The 18,453-nt window shown below is 40.0% G+C and overlaps 1 protein-coding gene across 22 annotated transcripts in view; it reads left to right on the forward strand.

Annotated features, from left to right (window-relative positions):
* SYNE1 (spectrin repeat containing nuclear envelope protein 1) overlaps positions 1-18,453 on the forward strand; it is a 523,271-nt gene that overhangs the window by 358,860 nt on the left and 145,958 nt on the right. For 16 of the 22 annotated variants that reach the window (XM_021936839.2, XM_021936840.2, XM_021936853.2 and 13 more), the window contains 5 exons: positions 3,751-3,957; positions 5,910-6,083; positions 7,788-7,979; positions 16,737-16,871; positions 17,845-17,954. In XM_021936839.2, the coding sequence (XP_021792531.2) occupies positions 3,751-3,957; positions 5,910-6,083; positions 7,788-7,979; positions 16,737-16,871; positions 17,845-17,954 (818 nt within the window). The remainder of the gene's footprint in view (positions 1-3,750; positions 3,958-5,909; positions 6,084-7,787; positions 7,980-16,736; positions 16,872-17,844; positions 17,955-18,453) is intronic. The other 6 variants (XM_031667714.1, XM_021936843.2, XM_031667713.1 and 3 more) reach the window with 3 other exon arrangements.

Consider the following 18,453-nt stretch of genomic DNA (forward strand, 5'->3'; position numbering starts at 1 on the left):
TATCAGTCTGTAAATTCATTGCAATCACATTTTAAAAATTGCAGCAAGTTTTTTGGTGGAGACTGACAAGCTAATTCTAAAGTACACTGCAGGCTGGGTGCGGTGGCTCATGCCTGTAATCCCAGCACTTTGGGAGGCTGAAGTGGGCAAATCACTTGAGCTTAGGAATTCAAGACTAGCCTGGCCAACATGGTGAAACCACGTCTCTACTAAAAATACAAAAATTAGCCTGGTGTGGTGGTGCATGCCTATAATCCCAGCTACTCTGGAGGCTGAGGCAAGGAGAATCACTTGAACCCAGGAGGCAGAAGTTGCAGTGAGCCAAGATCTTGCCACTGACTCCAGCATGAGCAACAGAGCGAGACTCTGTCTCAAAAATAGTAATAATAATAATAAAGTATACTGCAAATGTGTGGGAAAATATGTATTAAAAATGCCAGAAGTAAAGAGTAACCAGGACAGTCTTGAAAAAGATTGATAAAGTTGAAAGACATATCCCACCAGATAGGGAGATTTATAAAGCTACAATAATTAAGATTGCGTGGTATTTGCACAAACAGCCAAATGAGTTGATGGAACAGAATTCGAGGCCAGAGCAGAATCACATTTATACAGACACTTGGTTTGTGGCAAAGATTACATTGCAAAACCGTGGGCGAAAAGAAAAAAAAAAAGAATTTTCACCCCTTTCTACACTGGACATGAAAATTAAGTTTATGTGGTTTGTAGATCTAAATGTGAAGTTATTACCAAAGAAAAGTTTGAAAATAATATTTTAAAATATCTGTGGTGAATGATCTTTTTAAAAAACATTCTAATCCATCACAGACTGATACTTTAGTAAAATTCAATCAAATGCTGCTTGGATGTCATAACTGTCAAATTACTATAAAAGTTTCTTAGCACTTGTTCTCAATATGTTTATCTCGTCATAAGCCAGTAACAAACATTTTGCAGACTATTATTATTCCGTGGGCCATGCTTTGAGTAGCACTGTTCTAGAAGATAACCTATGAGATTGTATTCTATTTATGACCTTGGGTTAGGCAAAAGATTTCCTGTATAGGACACCAAAAGGCCTAACGGTAAAGGAAAATATTGATTCTATTAGACCATGATAAAATTAAGAACTTCTTTCCATCAAAAGATATTATTAAGGAAATATTTCCCCATTAAGGGAAAACCATGCCTCAACGTGGGAGCAGATTATTTGCAATATGCAGAACCAAAAGAAACACAGGCACTCCTATCCAGAATATACAAACAACTCCATTCATCAATAAGAAAAGGAACAACTCTAGTAGAAAATGGGCAAAAGATGTTTAGCAGTCAGTCACAAAAGACACTCAATCTCATTAGTCATCGGGGAAATGGAAATTAAAATTACAATGAGATTGCACTAGTAAACTCACTAGAAAAACTTAAAGTGAAAACAATTCACAGCCAGGTGACAGTGGAATATGATACAATGATAAAAATGGATTAACTCTTTCTACATGCAACAAAATGAACGACTCTCACAATCACGAAAGAAGCCAGACGCAGAGCAGTGCACCGTGTATGATTCCATTTCTATAAAGCTCAAATAAGGGCCAAAGTCCTCTGATATTTACGAGTTAACACAGTGGTGATTTTTGAGGACAGCGGTAGCAAAAAGGAGGAGGTCAAAAGAGCTTGTAGAATCCTGGAAATGTTCCATTTCTTGATCTGGGTAGCAGCAGCATGGATATATATCTATAGTTGGTGTACTTATAATCTGTTCACTTTTCTAGATGTATATAATATTAATAGTTTATTTAAAAATTATCATGATGATATTTGATATTAGGAAAAGATAAGGGGTTTTTGCTGTTTAACATGGCGAGAGTCCACTCTGAGGAGGCACTGTGCTTACAGCAAAGCCTCCAGTCCTGTGGGAAAAATAGGAATTATGCAAATAAGGGCACATTGGAAACTATGAAATGCTGGCAAATATAAAGCCTATGTTACTTTACTTGAAATCATAGTTGCCTCTGTAATGATAGAGCCTGTTTTTCCAACTTCATTGAAATCCTAAATAAAAATTTCTCCTGTGAGGATTCCATCTAAAGAGCAAGTCGTAAAATACCCCCAAAAGAGAGAAATAAAATCAAGTATAATTATGATAGACAGGAAAACAGGGCGCTACTGAGAGAGAATGATGGAGATTTTCTTAGGATTGGGTGGTCATGAAAGGCCTCTCTGAAGATACGACAGTTAACCTAAGAGCAAAGGATGAATAGAGCCATCACACACAGAGTGGGAAGAGTTTTCCACGTTGAGGGAACAGCATGTTCAAAGGCCCTGAGGCCAGGAAGTGACTGAAGTGGGGCCTTGGAGTGGCTGAAGAAGGCAGGAATATGGTGAGCAAGAAGGGAATGTGGCACACGAGGCAGGAGGAGTGAGATCACACAAGTTTGTTTTATTTCACAGCAAGAATCCAGTACATATTTTAAAGAAGGGGAATGAGAGGACCTAACTGATATTTTCAAAAGGTTGCTGTAATTGCTTCATACAGACTAGACTGGAGCAACGAGAGTGTAAGCAGATAGACTCATCAGTAGAACATTATATAGCAACTCAGTCAAGAGAGGAAGTTGACTTTGGCTTCAGGTGGGGGCAGGGGGGATATTCAGATATACACAATATAGTTTTGAGATAAAAGCCATTGGACTGGGTGATGAATTGGATCTGGTGAGTGAAGGAGAGGAAGGTGTGAAGAGTGACTCCCAAGTCTCCAGCTTGAGCCATAATGAGAGGTGTTGGAAGACAGCAGGGGAAGCAGGTTTAGACTTAACACTATGCAGACACCCGTGAACTAGGTAAGTTGGACACACAGCCTGAAACTTAGGGCAGGTGTTTGGGTTAGGGATGTACCTTTGGAAGTGCTCAGGATTAGAAAGCATTTGAAGTCTCGGGAATGGAAGACATCACTTGGGAGAGACCCTTATTTTTTTAGAGTTTGATAAATGAAAAACAATGAGCAGTGTGACCACATAGAAATAGGTTACAGGTTTCTCCCATCCTGTGAGAAACGATGTGAGTTTTGGACTAGAGTTCAATGCTGTTTCAGATTTGGGGAAAGCAATAGGTGAATGTGGGAAAATCATGTTAAGTAAGAAAGTAATACATTTTATTTTCAACATCATATTGGAGACTCTTAGAAATGATTGAGAAATGTGTTGGCTCGTGCCTGTAATCCAGGTTGGAGTATTCCCTGAGGCCAGGAGTTTGAGACCAGCCTGGGCATCATAGCAAGATCCTGTCTTTACAAAAAGTAAAAAAATAAAAAATAAAAAATTTAGCCAGGTTTGATAGCACACACCTGTAGTCCTAGCTTCAAGCAGGAGGGTCACTTGAGCCCAAGAGTTCAAGATTACAGTGAGCTGTGATCATATCACTGCACTCCAGCCTGAGTGACAGAGTGAGACTCTGTCTCTAAAAAATAAAATAAAAAGTTGGTATTACAGATGATCCTTGTATTACAGACGATCCTATTGAAAACTAGAAAGATTAATTAAGTTGCTCAAACTCACTTTGGTTAGTGATACATACGTAAAATCAGAAAAGTCCTGGCCTTTCATTTAGAAACTTAGGTGAGTGGCCCCCTATTTGCTGGTTGATAATGATTCCCAGGTGAAATATCTTTCGCGAATCCCAATGGATGTGAGACTCAGCTTGTGCTAATGATCCCTCAGTGAAGAAAATCAATACATGAGTGTGATTCCACAGTCTTTCCTCCAGGCATTGATGGATGAGATTCTCATGCTCCAGGATGAAATCAATGAGCTCCAGTCCTCTCTCGCAGAGGAGCTGGTATCCGAGTCTTGTGAGGCCGACCCCGCGGAGCAGCTGGCCTTGCAGTCCACGCTCACTGTCTTAGCCGAGCGAATGTCCACCATCAGGATGAAAGCCTCAGGGAAACGGCAGCTTTTGGAGGTAACCAATAACTCTAAAGTGGCCTCCTCACTTCTGAGTTAACTTTTAACATTATGTTACCAAGTATGTGGGTTACTTACCTATCTACATTTTCATTGCTTCCCTCTCCCCAACTGGGATTGTGTTTCAAGAATGGTCTTCATGGCTGGGCGAAGTGGCTCGTGCCTGTAACCTCGGCACTTTGGGAGGCTGAGGCGGGTGGATCACGAGGTCAGAAGTTCGAGACCAGCCTGGCCAACATAGTGAAACCCTGTCTCTACTAAAAATACAAAAATGAGCCAGACATGGTGGAGTGTGCCTGTAGTCCCAGCTGCTTGGGAGACTAAGGCAGAAGAATCGCTTGAGCCTGGGAGGCAGAGGTTGTGGTGAGCTGAGATTACGTCACTGCACTCCAGCCTGGGCAACAGAGCAAGACTCTGTCTCAAAAAAAAGGTCTCCTGAAGAGAGCACAGTCGATGTGTAGCCATGAATATGTCCTTTGACCCCCTTCTGACTCATTTCAGGTGTGAAATATTGAGAAGGTGGAAAGCAAATTCTTGGTAGACATGAGCCTTATGAAGATTAATTGTAGAAGGTTTGCATAATGGTTTGCTGTGTTTACATGACAGCATTTGACGGATGATATTACTAATACTATAAAGAATAAATCCTACTCAGTCACTGTTAGCCAATTCAAATATAGTAATTCATGAAAATACTCTTGCAATTCTGGTTCCCACATTACTTAATTTAAATATTATTTAATATAGAGACAAATTTGGGCAGCAGTAATATCTGTGTTAAAAATCAGCTATCTTCCTTTTTTTATTTGTTCTCTCGTAAATTCTTGGCCCTAAGCTTCTAGGCTACTTTTATTGTTGCTTCTATAATTTGGTTAGACTGGAGGCTCCCTAAAGACCTTTATAGTATCTATCATCTTGTATCTTTTGGCAGCTTCTCTGACACATAATGGGTTCTCAATACATTTCTTATTATATGAACCAAATATTATTTTATTTAGCTGCTAATTATAACATAAGGCAATTAACCATGACCCCGTTGTGGGGTATGTAGTCTGTCTCTAGTTTTACCTATTATATGATTAGTCAAATAATCTATTCATATATTAGGTTGGTGCAAAAATAATGGCAAAAACCACAGTTACTTTTGCACCAACCTAATACTTCTTGTATTAGAGAAATTTAAAGCCAATGTGTCTGCCCTACTTATTAATTTCCATTTTAAATTGTTTAATAAAATTTTAAAATAATGAATTATTCATAAAATAATTCTTAAAATATTTATTTTAAAAGTTAACTTTTAATTCATTTATATTGTCCCCAGTAACTCTATGAAAAACTTGTGGGGGTTTCAAAATGAAGTGATTGGCCTGATTTTTTTTTAACATGAATTATTTGCAATCATTGAAAAACTCAGAGAGCTAACCTAGAAATTTAGATTTCTGCCTTCACTTGAGATGAAAGTTAATAGTGGACCACCCCTTCCCACAGGGATCAATTGCCTGGAACTGTATGTGGCTGCTGTTTTAGGCAGGCCACATGTTTTTCAGTTTGCCACAGTCTCCATCACTTGCTACTATTCCCAGCCATAGAGGTCCAGTGTCTGCTGCCATTCACCAACTGCTTTATGCCATTGTTTTGTTCTAATCCTTGGCTGATTTCCACCATTTATATTGCTGCCTGGTCGTATAGGTATATTATTTGAGAATACCTTGTTCAACTCTAGGTGCACATTAGAATCACTAGGGCGTCTTTTTTTAAATACCAATTTTGAGAGTTACCCCTAGAAATTCTGATTGTTGTTCTGGGATGTGGTCTAAGCAAAGATAATTTTTTAAAGTTTTACCGGTGATTCTTATGTGCAGCCAGGGCCTGGAACCGTTGCTTTACTATGTTAAATTCTCAAGATTTTACCTTAGCGTGATCTATGTTACATTTTACTGAATTCATTAGGAGAAGTTGAATGATCAGTTGGAGGAACAAAGGCAGGAACAGGCCCTGCAGAGGTATCGCTGTGAAGCCGATGAGCTGGACAGCTGGCTCTTGAGTACCAAGGCCACTCTGGATACTGCGCTGGGTACACCCAAGGAGCCCATGGACATGGAGGCCCAGCTTGTGGACTGCCAGGTACCAAAGGATGCAGAATTAAAGAATATAAAAACAATGATTTCTGTAGAAAGTAAAACATGTTTGGGTTTTTGTTTTTTTTTTTTAAGTCTTTTTTGTTTTTTGTTTTAAGTCTTACCTAGGAAGAAGGAAGACTATTTTTCTCCTTCTCTAATATAGTCTCCATTTTAGAGGAAAACCCTGTAGCACCAAAGACTTATTCCAGAACATGAAAGTAAAAATGTAGGGAAAACTTGTGGAAATGTAAGATTAAAAGTATACCAAATTTAAAAAAATATGTGAGAGCAGCCACCTGAAAAAGAAATCAATCCAAAGCAGTAATGTTTCAAAAAAGAGGATTCTCTTTAAATTAACAAGGAAAGAGTTGATTATGTGATGTCTTATTTTTATTAGCCATAATTATCATCATCTAACACAAAAATAACATCATAGTAATGGATAACACGAAGGCAATGGCCTTTTCTCCTTATCTGTTGACTATATAAAAATGTTTTTCAGCTGGGCGCAGTGGCGCATGCCTGTAATCCCAGCACTTTGGGAGGCTGAGGCGGGCAGATCACAAGGTCAGGAGATGGAGAACATCTTGACCAACATGGTGATACCCCATCTCTACTAAAAATACAAAAATTAGGCAGGCATGGTAGCGCGTGCCTGTAGTCCCAGCTACTCTGGAGGCTGAGGCAGGAGAGCTTGAACTTGGGAAACGGAGGTTGCAGTGAGCCAACATTGCGCCACTGCACTCCAACCTGGGTGACAAAGGCAAAACACTATCTCAAAAAAAAAAAAAAAAAAGATTTTCATTTTTTTTTTAAAAATGTGTTTTTGTCATTTCATAATAGCTAATCTTAAAAATAGAGAAAAATTGGCAGGGCACCATGACTCATGCCTGTAATCTCAGCACATTGGGAGGTCGAGGCAGGCAGATTGCTTGAGTTCAGGAGTTCAGGAACAGCCTGGGAAACATGACAAAACCCTGTCTCTACAAAAATACAAAAAATTAGCCAGGTGTGATAGCATGTACCTGTAGTCCTAGCTACTTGGGAGGCTGAGGTGGGAGGATCACCTGAACCCGGGAAGTCAAGGCTGCAGTGAGCCATGATCCCACCACTGCATTCTAGCCTGGGCGACAGAGTGAGACCCTATCTCAAATAAAAAAAAAAAAAAAAAGAAAGAAAAGAAAAATTGAGAGGCTCAGGTAATTTTTTATAGACCCCTCTGATACCATAACAATTAAAAATAAAAGTCACCAGACACTGTGACTGACACCTGTAATCTCAACACTTTGGGAGGCTGAGGTGGGAGCACATTGTTAGAGACCAGCCTGGGCAACAAAGTGAAACCTGGTTTCTGTTGAAAAAATAAAAAATTTAGCCAGGTGTGGTGGCACATGTCTGTGGTCCTCGCTACATGGGAGGCTGAGGCAGGGGGATCCCTTGAGCCCAGTAGGTGGAGGCTGCAGTAAGCCATATTTATGACTATGCGCTCCAGCCTGGGTGACAGAGCAAGACCCTCCCTCAAAAAAGAAAAGAAAGAAAAAAAAAGTCTACAGACTACTCACTCATCAAGGCCATGGGAAAACTACAAAAAATCGTGAAAGCCTGTCTGTTTGGTAAAAGACTCCAGAGGTCTGTGTTGCACTGTGGGAAACAGTCTTTGCAGAGGCTGGGGAGATGTGTGAGTTCATCCTTATTTCTGTTGCTGCAGAACATGCTGGTGGAAATAGAGCAGAAGGTGGTGGCTTTATCAGAGCTGTCAGTCCACAATGAGAACCTGCTGCTGGAGGGCAAAGCTCACACCAAGGACGAGGCCGAGCAGCTGGCTGGAAAGCTGAGAAGGCTCAAGGGGAGCCTGCTGGAGCTGCAGAGAGCCCTGCACGATAAGCAGCTCAACATGCAGGTGAGGGTTCCAGCCGCTGGCCCACAGCCAAAAGTTGGCGCACTGTTCACGTGCTCCTTCTAAGGTGTGCCAGGTAAAAGGAACAGGTTGGCGGTGACGCATACTCGTGTATGTACCTGCTTTACAGTGACATTTTAGTGTGCGGTTTTAAGTTTACACTCTTGGACTTTGCAAATAGATTTTGTTAGGACTACTAACAACGGCAGTTCAGCCGAGTGGTGGAGGCAGAAAGCACTCTGACATGAAAGTGACAGTGAGAGGAGAGGAACTGGAGAGGGAAAGTAAAGGCTGCTCCAGGAGTGTTGCTGTAAAGTGGTATACAGAGGAATGAGATAAGCTCTAAGGAGAAGTGGGTCAAAGAAAATTGTATCTCTTTTTTTTACTTATACATTCATCATAATGTGAGTGTTTCATTTTAAGATCAGAAAAATAGTAAGTTTACACGTTAATAGAAATAACTCAATAGAGGAAAAATTGATGAAAAAAGAATATGAGCAGGGCGCTGTGGCTCACGCCTATAATCCCAGCACTTTGGGAGTCCGAGATGGGCGGATCACTTGAGGTCAGGAGTTTGAGACCAGACTGGCTAACATGGTTAGCCAAAAAAAAAAAAAAAAAAATTTGCTGGGCCTGGTGGTGGACAGCTGTAATCTCAGCTACTCAGGAGGCTGAGACAGGATCATTGCTTGAACCCTGGAGGTGAAGGTTGCAGTGAGTCGAGATTATGCCACTGCACTCCAGTCTGGACGACAGAACAAGACTCTCTCTCATAAAAAAACAACAACAACAACAAAAAAAAAAAAACAAGAAAAAGGAGTGTGATTGCAAGAAAAATCTTGTTGGGGAGCGAACGGATAGGATAAAAAGTGCACTGGCTGGGCGTGGTGGCTCACACCTGTAATCCCAGCACTTTGGGAAGCCGAGGCGGGTGGATCATGAGATCAGGAGATGGAGACCATCCTGGCTAACACGGTGAAACCCCGTCCCTACTAAAAATACAAAAACTTAGCCGGGCATGATGGCAGGCACCTGTAGTCCCAGCTACTCGGGAAGCTGAGGCAGAAGAATCTCCTGAACCTGAACCCGGGAGGTGGAGGTTGCAGTGAGCTGAGATTGTGCCACTGCACTCCAGTATGGGAGACAGAGGGAGACTCCGTCTCAAAAAAAAAAAAAAAAAAAAAAAAAAAAAGTGCAGAGTTTGGTCTTCCCTACCCTTCTTGCTAAGTAAGCCAGGGACCAAATAGTTGAGAAGCCCATTAGCTGCCTCAAACCTACAAGCATCTGATGGTATCATCTGCTGCTTCTTATGGCCTAATCCAAACTGTGCCTTCCTTTACCATTTACACCTTTCTCCTGCAATAATGGTTGAGACCAGGCCAATCTGTTCTCCAAGTAAAATGAGGAGCGAGGGAAAGCGTCTATATTGGAATACAAATACTGGTAGGAAGTAGGACATAAATATTGTCATGGAAACTTCATGGAAGGTCACTGTGATTGCTACTGTTTTCTCAGTGTGAGGATGATTGTTAGGACTAACCTATGTATTTTTCTTCAGCTTTTTGCTGATCATATGATGATATGATGTGGAAAACCAAACTTAATCAACTAAAAATTAGAAGCAGTGGAGAAATTTAGGAAGATGACTGGCTTATTACAAAATATGAAGTTAAGTCATTGAAAACCATAAAATAATCCAACAAAAAATAAAAATTAAAAAATGAAATTGGCCGAGCACAGTGGCTCATGCCTGTATCCCCAGCACTTTGGGAGGCCAAGGCCTCAGGATCACCTGAGGTTGGGAGTTTGAGACCAGCCTGGCCAACATGATGAAACCCCATCTCTACTAAAAATACAAAAATTAGCTGGGTGTGGTGGGGCATGTCTGTAATCCCAGCTGCTTGAGAGGCTGAGATGTGAGAATTGCTTGTACCTGGGAGGCAGAGGTTGCAGTGAGCTGAGATTATGCCACTGTGCTCTAGCTTGGGCAACAGAGTGAAATTCTGTCTCATAAAAAAAAAAAAAAAAAAAAGTCGAGAATTTATAGTTTTTATATAGACAAAAAGCAAGTTAGAGGAATAATGTAATATTCCATATAAAATTTTGTAAAGAGTTTTGAGGGGTTATTAGTCTTATATATGTGTGTAGGTTTTGGTTTTTTTTGAGACAGGGTCTCGCTCTGTCACCCAGGCTGGAGTGCAGGGACGCAATCTCAGCTCATTGCAACCTCTGCCTTCCAGTCTCAAGTAATGTTTCTACCTCAGCTTCCCGAATAGCTGGGACTACAGGTGTGCATCACCGTGTCCATATCCAGCTAATTTTTGTGTTTTTTTTTAGAAATAGAGGTCTCCTAATGTTGCCCAGGCTGGTCTTGAACTCCTAAGCACAAGTAATTCACCCACCTCAGCCTCCCAAAGTGCTGAAATTATAGGCATGAGCTACCATGCCCGGCCAATCTAATCATATATTAAAATACAATATTACAATAATTAAAATAGTTTGATGTTGACACAATAAATATGTGAACAGAAAATTAAACGATAACTATTCCAGAAAGAGATTTGGTATATAAAGGAATTTGATAAATATTTTAGGTGGCATTATAAATCAGTGGACAAAATATGACTCACTCTGTAAATACTCACCTGAAACATGGTAAACTGTATTTTCTACCCCATATTTTACAGAAAAATGTATCACAGATGGATCAAAGATTTAAATATAAAAATTAAGTCCGCAAGGTACTCAATGTATGATTTTTTTTTTTCAATCTTAGGATAGGGAGAACTTTTGTCAGTATACCCCAAATCCAGAATTTTATAGCTTCTTTTAAAGTAGTACATGGGCAGGGCGTGGTGGCTTATGCCTGTAATTTCAGCAGTTTGGGAGGTTAAGAAGGGAGAATTGCTTGATCCCAGAAATTCAAGACCAGCCTGGGTATCACAGCAAAACCCCATCTTTACAAATAATAAAAAAATTAGCCAGGCATAGTGGCACACACCTGTGGTCCAGCTACTAAGGAAGCTGAGGTGGGAGAATCCCTTAAGCCCAGGCGGTTGAGGTTGCAGCGAGCTATGATTGTGCCACTGCACTGCAGCCTGCGTGACAGAGTGAGACATCAACTAAACAAATAAACAAATGGGCCATGGCTCCCACCTGTAATCCCAGCACTTTGGGAGGCTGAGGCGGGTGGATCACCTGAGGTCAGGAGTTCGAGACCAGCCTGGCCAACATAGTGAAACTCCTTCTCTACTGAAAATACAAAATTAGCCAGGTGTGGTGGTGGGAACCTGTAATCCCAGTTACTCGGGAGGCTGAGGTAAGAGAATCACTTGAACCCAGGAGGCGGAGGTTGCAGTGAGCAGAGATCACGCTGTTGCATTCCAGCCCGGGCAACAGGAGTGAAACTCCATCTCAAAAATAAATAAGTAAATAAATAAATAAAAATAAAACTACTACACAAAAATGGAAAAGTTCTGTATGATCCCCCTCCCCCGCCCCCAAAAAAGTAACCAAGTTGAAAGACGTAGACAAGGAGGGATGAGTAAAACAAAATAAAACAAAAGACATAGACAAACAGGGAAGAAACTATATAATTCACAAATCTTTTGTAAAACAATAAGGAAAGATCAAATAGTAGAATATGGACAAAAGATATGAAGAGATAATTCACAGGAAAAGAAATACAAATGGACAATGAACATATGAAAAGACATTTGAACTCTGTGTTGGATAAATAGATGCAAATAAAAAATACAACATTTCACTTGGATTTACACTCTTGAAAATGCACATGCAATGTGACTTTGTAATTAAAGTCAAAAGAAAAGGTTACAGATACTAAAACTGAACAAAAGTAGAATGATTTTCTAGCTGTAAAAGTAGACAGCAATTCACCTAGTTTTGTAAACAACTGTTATAGGTCGAATACGTAATGCTTTCTTCTATTTTCAGTGGTGATTCTGTGAATGAACTTAATTTCTAAAGAAGCTTAAATAAAGGGAAAGCCTTGAAAGTTGCCTAGCAATGGGATGGGGATAGGGATAGCAATCATTTATAAAGCTCTTATTACTTCCTTACCCCACCTACCTACCCCTAGAGGCAGGTAGTAAGGGAACCAGTGGCCTGATACTCCCAAGCACAGGAGAGATTAAACAAGGCAGGAACCACAAATTCCAAGGCCTCGTGGCCTGGGAAGGGCAAACCAACGAGGGAAGCAGGCCCAGCCTGGCCCTTGGCAAGGCTCCTGTCTAAGGAGCAGCTGTTACTCAGCTCTAGCTATTATCACACAAGAATTTACAAGTGGCATTGCTAGATCTTCTACTTTTTCAAGAGATAGGGAATTTAGATTTATTTCTTAAGCCTCCCAGTTTTTAAACGTTGACATTTAAATCTAAAATTTTAAAATAATTTCTGTGCCAAAAAAAGCATATCCACAAGCCAGGATTGAAATCTGTTTATCTTTTTCTCATTCATTATTAACGAGGTGACCTGGGGCAAGATCCTTAAATTTCCCACAACTTTCTTACGGATCAGTTTTCTCATCTGTAAAATATGGATAATAATATTTAACTTTAAAAAATTCTTTAGAACATGTGGAAAAAATAAAAAGGAAAAAAAATAGTGAGGATTTAAATGCAAGTAATACAATAAATGCTCAAATTGCAGCAGTTAAAATAATTAATAACAATAACCAACTGTTTCCAAATCACATTATTTGAGACGGAGAAGCTTCTGCTATGCCGAAAGGCTGGGCTTGAAACTTAGCGGGCTGGACTGAGCATGCGCACACCGCTGTGGCGTCCACACCCGGCAGATGCTGCCCAGGTCCGTGGGAGTTGTTTAAATTGAGTCAAGTCCTGACTCTGTCCACATTGGGTGACGTGTAAATACAGAAAAATGTGGTAGTGTTTTACTACATGGAAATTGGTTACTGTTTATTTTTAAACTATCTCTAAATTCCATCGTCTTTCATCTAATGAAGTTCCCAGCATATAAAATATTAATAGATCTTTTAAAATAATTAGAGCTTCCTGGAAGATTGCTTTTCCATCTGTGGGAAGAAAAGGAGCCCTGTTTACATTATTATTGCTATGAAAAGGATCATGTCCCTTTATGCAGAAAACTAAAAATAATTTGGAGTTAATCTGAAATTAATTAAGTTAATTGCAGAAAACAAATCTTCCATTAAATGCAGCCGTCAGCAATGTTAATACCCTTTAATTGGGGCTTGGATGATTCAGGAGGGTTGGAATACCTTCGTAAGTCTGTAAGCACACCATTACTTAGTGCTACTGAAGCTGGGAAATGGTAATACTTCTTACCTCCATTCTTCTTCACTAATTTGACTTACATGGGTATCAGTGAATGACTACGCTTTTTTTGTTTCCTATCAAATAGACTGCTTCTCTATATGAAGAACCACAGATCTTAAGGGTATGTAATAGGATCTCCTGAATTTCGTGGTATCTTCATGAAGCTAGGTCTTTTTCACACATTATCATTCATTAAAGGAACAGAGAGATTGCCCCATAAAATAATAAAAAGCTTTATAAAGAAATGTTTTATTTAATGTTTAGCATTGCCCAGTCCTCATTCATCTTCCAAGGAATGTTCCTGGCAAAAGTGGTTACTGTTCTAGTTTTTCCAAAATAAACAGTTTATATAGCCCCACCCAGTGGGGACTGATGACAGAAGTCGCCTAACCTCCCCATTCCCTAGGTATGGCAGAAAACTGTTATCACACCTCAGAGAAAGTAATTACCATAATTACTTTCCTTCTGGTTGCGCCTTCTTATCCCCAGGGGAAAGAGAATGAAATTTGAACTGGATTCTTAATCATGGTTTGCTTCCTGTGGTCCAAGTCTTATGTTTCAAAATGACTAAATCATTCAGAGAAAAATTCACTCACTGAAAAACTGAATCTAACCACATAGAATCTGAATATATAGCTGTGCATATAAAAGTGAGGAAGTTGTTAAGACCTAACATTTCAGTTGTCACTGTTCCAAACCAAATTTGGTGTAAGGAACTTGAGCCAACCTCTCTCAATCAGACCATAGTAACTGGCATAGAAGAGTGTGTTGGGCTCAGGGCTGGGAGAAGTTTCCAAGGGAGTCTTCAGGTCGGGCTCTGAAAAACAAATTTTTGCTGAAGAGAAAAGCAGAGAGGAAGTGGCCTGGATCCCACAAAAGCAAGTCAGCAGGTCATGGCCAGGGCCACTACGTTGGCAGCTGGAGCAGCTCTGATGGGGACAGCTTTCAGTCTCATCCACTGATTTCTTGAGGTCATTCTCTACAGGTTCCTTTTGAACTGCTGTTTCAACTTTGCTTGGAAGAACCAGGTTCTTTTAGAGCTTATTCTTAGAAGATGGTGGATTCTTAGATGAGAGAGAATCTGTTTTCATGCAGAAAATCATGGGCTCCAGTTCTGGGAGAATGCCCATCCATCCAAACTTCCCATCTTTAGGAAAATCACTGCTTATCTTTGAGAAATTCTGCAGAAGGTGGAGAATTTAGTGTCACTAGTCACCAATTCTGAAGGTCTTTCAAAATGCAACTAGCATCTGTTAGACCATTGCACCCCCGTTGTTCTACCTAAACTGTAATCTCTGGCTGGATCATCTGAAAGGAAAGGAAGTCTGAGCTCGGGTGGGCTCAGGATCTGGGAGAAGGTTATGTATACTATTACCTACAGGTTTTACTGTTCATTTAGCTTGAAGCACCGACACCATGTTGCAAAGATAAAGATAAGATCTATTATCTCAGACAATTTAATCATGAGATTCTAATGAAAAAAAGAAGAAACAGAAGGGTAAACAGATCCCATCTATTTCCCCAAAATTGTGAGTGTAAAACTCCGAAAACAAGAGAGAGAGAGAAGGGTCTGTGGGCAGTTAGGTTGGATGAGCTAGAATGGCTGGGTCCCATGTTGTGCTCAGACATTGCAAAGAAGAACCAGTGGGCAGGGGAGCAGCAGCTCCAGAAATAGATGGCAGGCGGCTCCTCTGGAGAAACAACCTGTGAAATATCCTTCCTCTTCCCCATGCTACGCCAGCCCCACTGTCCTCTTCACTGCTCTGTTCTCTCTGAAATGGCAAATTTCTTTCACCTTGGGGTCTTTGTGCCACCTCTTCCCTGGGTCTGAATGCCCTCACTCTAGGTCTTTGCCAGGTTGGTGGTCTCTCATCATGCAGAGTGCAATTGTCTCTTCTAAAGATGCTTCCTTAGACCTCCCTAAAACTTTCTATCCCATTTTCTGTCTTAACGTTCTCTGTAGGCCTTATCACCAGCTCGGTTATCTTATTTGTTTATAGTCTAACTCTCCACCAGGGCCCTCATCTGGCTTCTTTGCAGAGCACTCCCAGCTCCTAGAACAGTGTCTAGTGAGTGCTTAATAAGTAGTGAATGAGTTATATTGAAATTATAATTTATCCAGTGACAGATGAATCTATGTGAGTAGAAAAGCTCTCATTCAGAACTAATCCCGTTTGATGTGCAACATTTTAGGGCCTTTCAAATGCCATTAGAATAATCAGGCAGGAAGGATCAACTCTTGCCTAGGTGCTGAGTCATTACTTTGGTAAGCCAGCTTAGCAATGGGCCAGTTTCTGGTGATGGTGATAGATGGGGTGAAGGGTACTTTTTTAGAGATCTCACCTTTAATTATCATACCACTGACCTCTCAAGGCTCAATTCAGCTTTTGAATTTGTAAAATGGTAACCACATGTGCCTACAGTAAATGACTTTTTTTAATGTGCTAATTGATGGTTCTGAAAGAAAGACTCTTCAAGAGTTTTCATCTTTGAGTACAGTCTATTGATTATGTAGGTCAGTCTATAAATATTATCATATAATAGCAGACTCTCAAAGATAGAGAATTCTAGGAATAATTTAAATCTATCGCCTTAGTAGGGTAGACACTGAAGGTTACACAGACCAGTATCAGGGATGAGGCTTCCTTCCTAGTTCAGTGTCTTGGGACTTGAGTTACCTGCGGTGAAGCTGCGGCTCTGTGACACAGAGGTCAAGACCCTGGGCTGTGAAAGGTGGAACAGAGGATGTCCAGCCGGCCTGGGAAACTCTTGTTTAGACTCCTTGCCTCTGTGCTGCAGTACATTTTCTCCCATATGAACTGAGAATCAAGTTTAAGTTCTTACTGAATTCCAGAGAGTATGATGCCTTACGGAACTGAACTTTTTGCTTCTCAAAGATATTAAAATGTCTTTGATTAATAATCTTTTAGAACCTCAAAGATATTAAAATATCTTTGATTAATAATCTTTTAGAAAAGTTTTTAGGAAGATTATTCTAAAACTCTTTCATTGGAGCTGGATTAGAGAAAGTGGCATAGGGCAGGGCAATGCTTTCACGGGAGAGGCACCGTTATTATGGGTAATGATCATTTGAGAAACAATTTACCTTTGTGTGACTTAAAAAACAATCTCGAGTTACATTTTTGTGGAAAAAAATTCTGGAATATCTGATGACCACATTGGTCAGCTAAAAGACTGACCTCTAAATACATGGGTTTTCTCCTCAAACAGTTCTATGTGTGATCATCTGTTTGTTGTTCTTGCTCCTGCAAATGCCATAACTTAGATGGGTTTTGTGTTACTGTTATTTTTTTTTAAATGTGGTTTCACATCTCAATGGAACCACTTTGGTATCATTACACAGAACGCACCAAAGTAGCCTTCTCTCCCTTTTGGCTAAGGTTTTCCGGTGTGTAGCATGACTTGATTTCTGCCTCGTTAAAAGCAGGGAACAGCACAGGAGAAGGAGGAGAGCGATGTTGACCTAACAGCCACGCAGAGCCCCGGCGTCCAGGAATGGCTGGCCCAAGCTCGCACCACATGGACCCACCAGCGGCAGAGCAGTCTCCAGCAACAAAAAGTAAAGTGTTTCCTACCTCTCTGTAGCCTGCAGATCTGCCCAGGGAAGAACCTGAGAGGCATGTTTCAGAAGGACAAGTTGCTTCTGTACTAAAGACAGAGTGGCTCTTTATCTTCTCTTTGAATGAAGCAGGATGTGGCTGTTTCAATGTATTGACTCATGACCGCTGGGATGATTGGTCATTTGAAAATCCAGTCTTTAAGAAAAGCTTGTGTTTAGGTTTACAAATGGTGTAACACGGCTATCATCTGCTTTACCAGAGATAACTACTCTGTTTTCAGATTTGCCTTCTGAATCTATTTAATTTTAATATAAATCTCAGGAAAGCCTTTGAGGTTTGGTGAAAGTCTAAGTTGCGTGTTTGTTTGTTATTTTTTTAATGAATGCAGTTTGTATTTTTACTTTCAAGTAGATGATATCACAAAATAGGATTGCTAATTGTTGCCTAGTGAAACAAATGAACTTTGATGAATAAGAATGATTTCTCATTGGTACCTTAACTATATGTAAAAAGCATATTCAAATATTTTATTTTCTCAAATAACAAGAGCATTTATTATAAATAATGAAGAATTAAAGCCAAATCTATTGATAACATAATTTATCAAGTAAGTGGAGAACTTAAGTCACTTTTCCCAAGGATCTATCCTGTTAGCATGACAATATTGATTTTCAAAAATGAGAGAGCATTTTGTACCACTTGAGGGCACTATTGCCCGGCAAAATTTTCTTTTCCCATGGGTTTTTCTTTCCCCCCAGATTTTTCAGAGGTATCCTATATCAAAGCAAAAGAATACGACAGCGTACTTTGGAGACACATTTGAATATTTACATAAACCATACGCTTTATGCAACGTGCAAACTTAAAAGCTCACTACCAAAGTTCTCTGAGAATTTTATACCTTGAACTATGATTGTAGGCAATAATCATAAAGTAACACATGTGTTTGCATTTATCCTTTCCCTTGAGCAGGAGTTAGAACAGGAATTAGCTGAGCAGAAGAGTCTCCTTCGCTCAGTAGCCAGTCGTGGAGAGGAGATTCTAATTCAACATTCGGCAGCAGAGACCTCTGGTGACGCTGGGTATGTTTCAAAATGCTTCAATTTTCTCTTCATTGTGTTTTCCTAGCATTTGAAGAAAAGTAAACATTCACTCAAAATTTTATTTTAAACATCTTCAGCAAAATTTAGTCATCTCGTTTTTACTTTAGGGTAGTAAATGTACCTGCGTTTTGAACGTTTTGTTGCATCGCCTGAACACAGCGCCTGTAGGAAGCTAACTTGTTTGCCCTCCTTCCAGTGTGCGCAGCCTGTCTGTCCAAAGATGCTCATGAGTTCATTTTTTAATCTAATGAGAAATGCATTATAAAATGAGATGCATGATTTTCTAATTGAATGATTACATCTACCTGGAGAGCATTCTAATCTCTGTAACTTATCTTGCCCTAACAATATTCTAAAAAATAAATGTATGGGCCCATTAAATATTTTGAAATCTTGGTCTGGAGTGAAGACTTTGAAAGTCTTCTACACAGAAAAGTCAAATGTTAAAAGAAAAATTAAGGAAGTTGGAGAATTTTCA

Source organism: Papio anubis, chromosome 6, assembly GCF_008728515.1.
Source record: "Papio anubis isolate 15944 chromosome 6, Panubis1.0, whole genome shotgun sequence".
Lineage (NCBI taxonomy): Eukaryota > Metazoa > Chordata > Mammalia > Primates > Cercopithecidae > Papio > Papio anubis.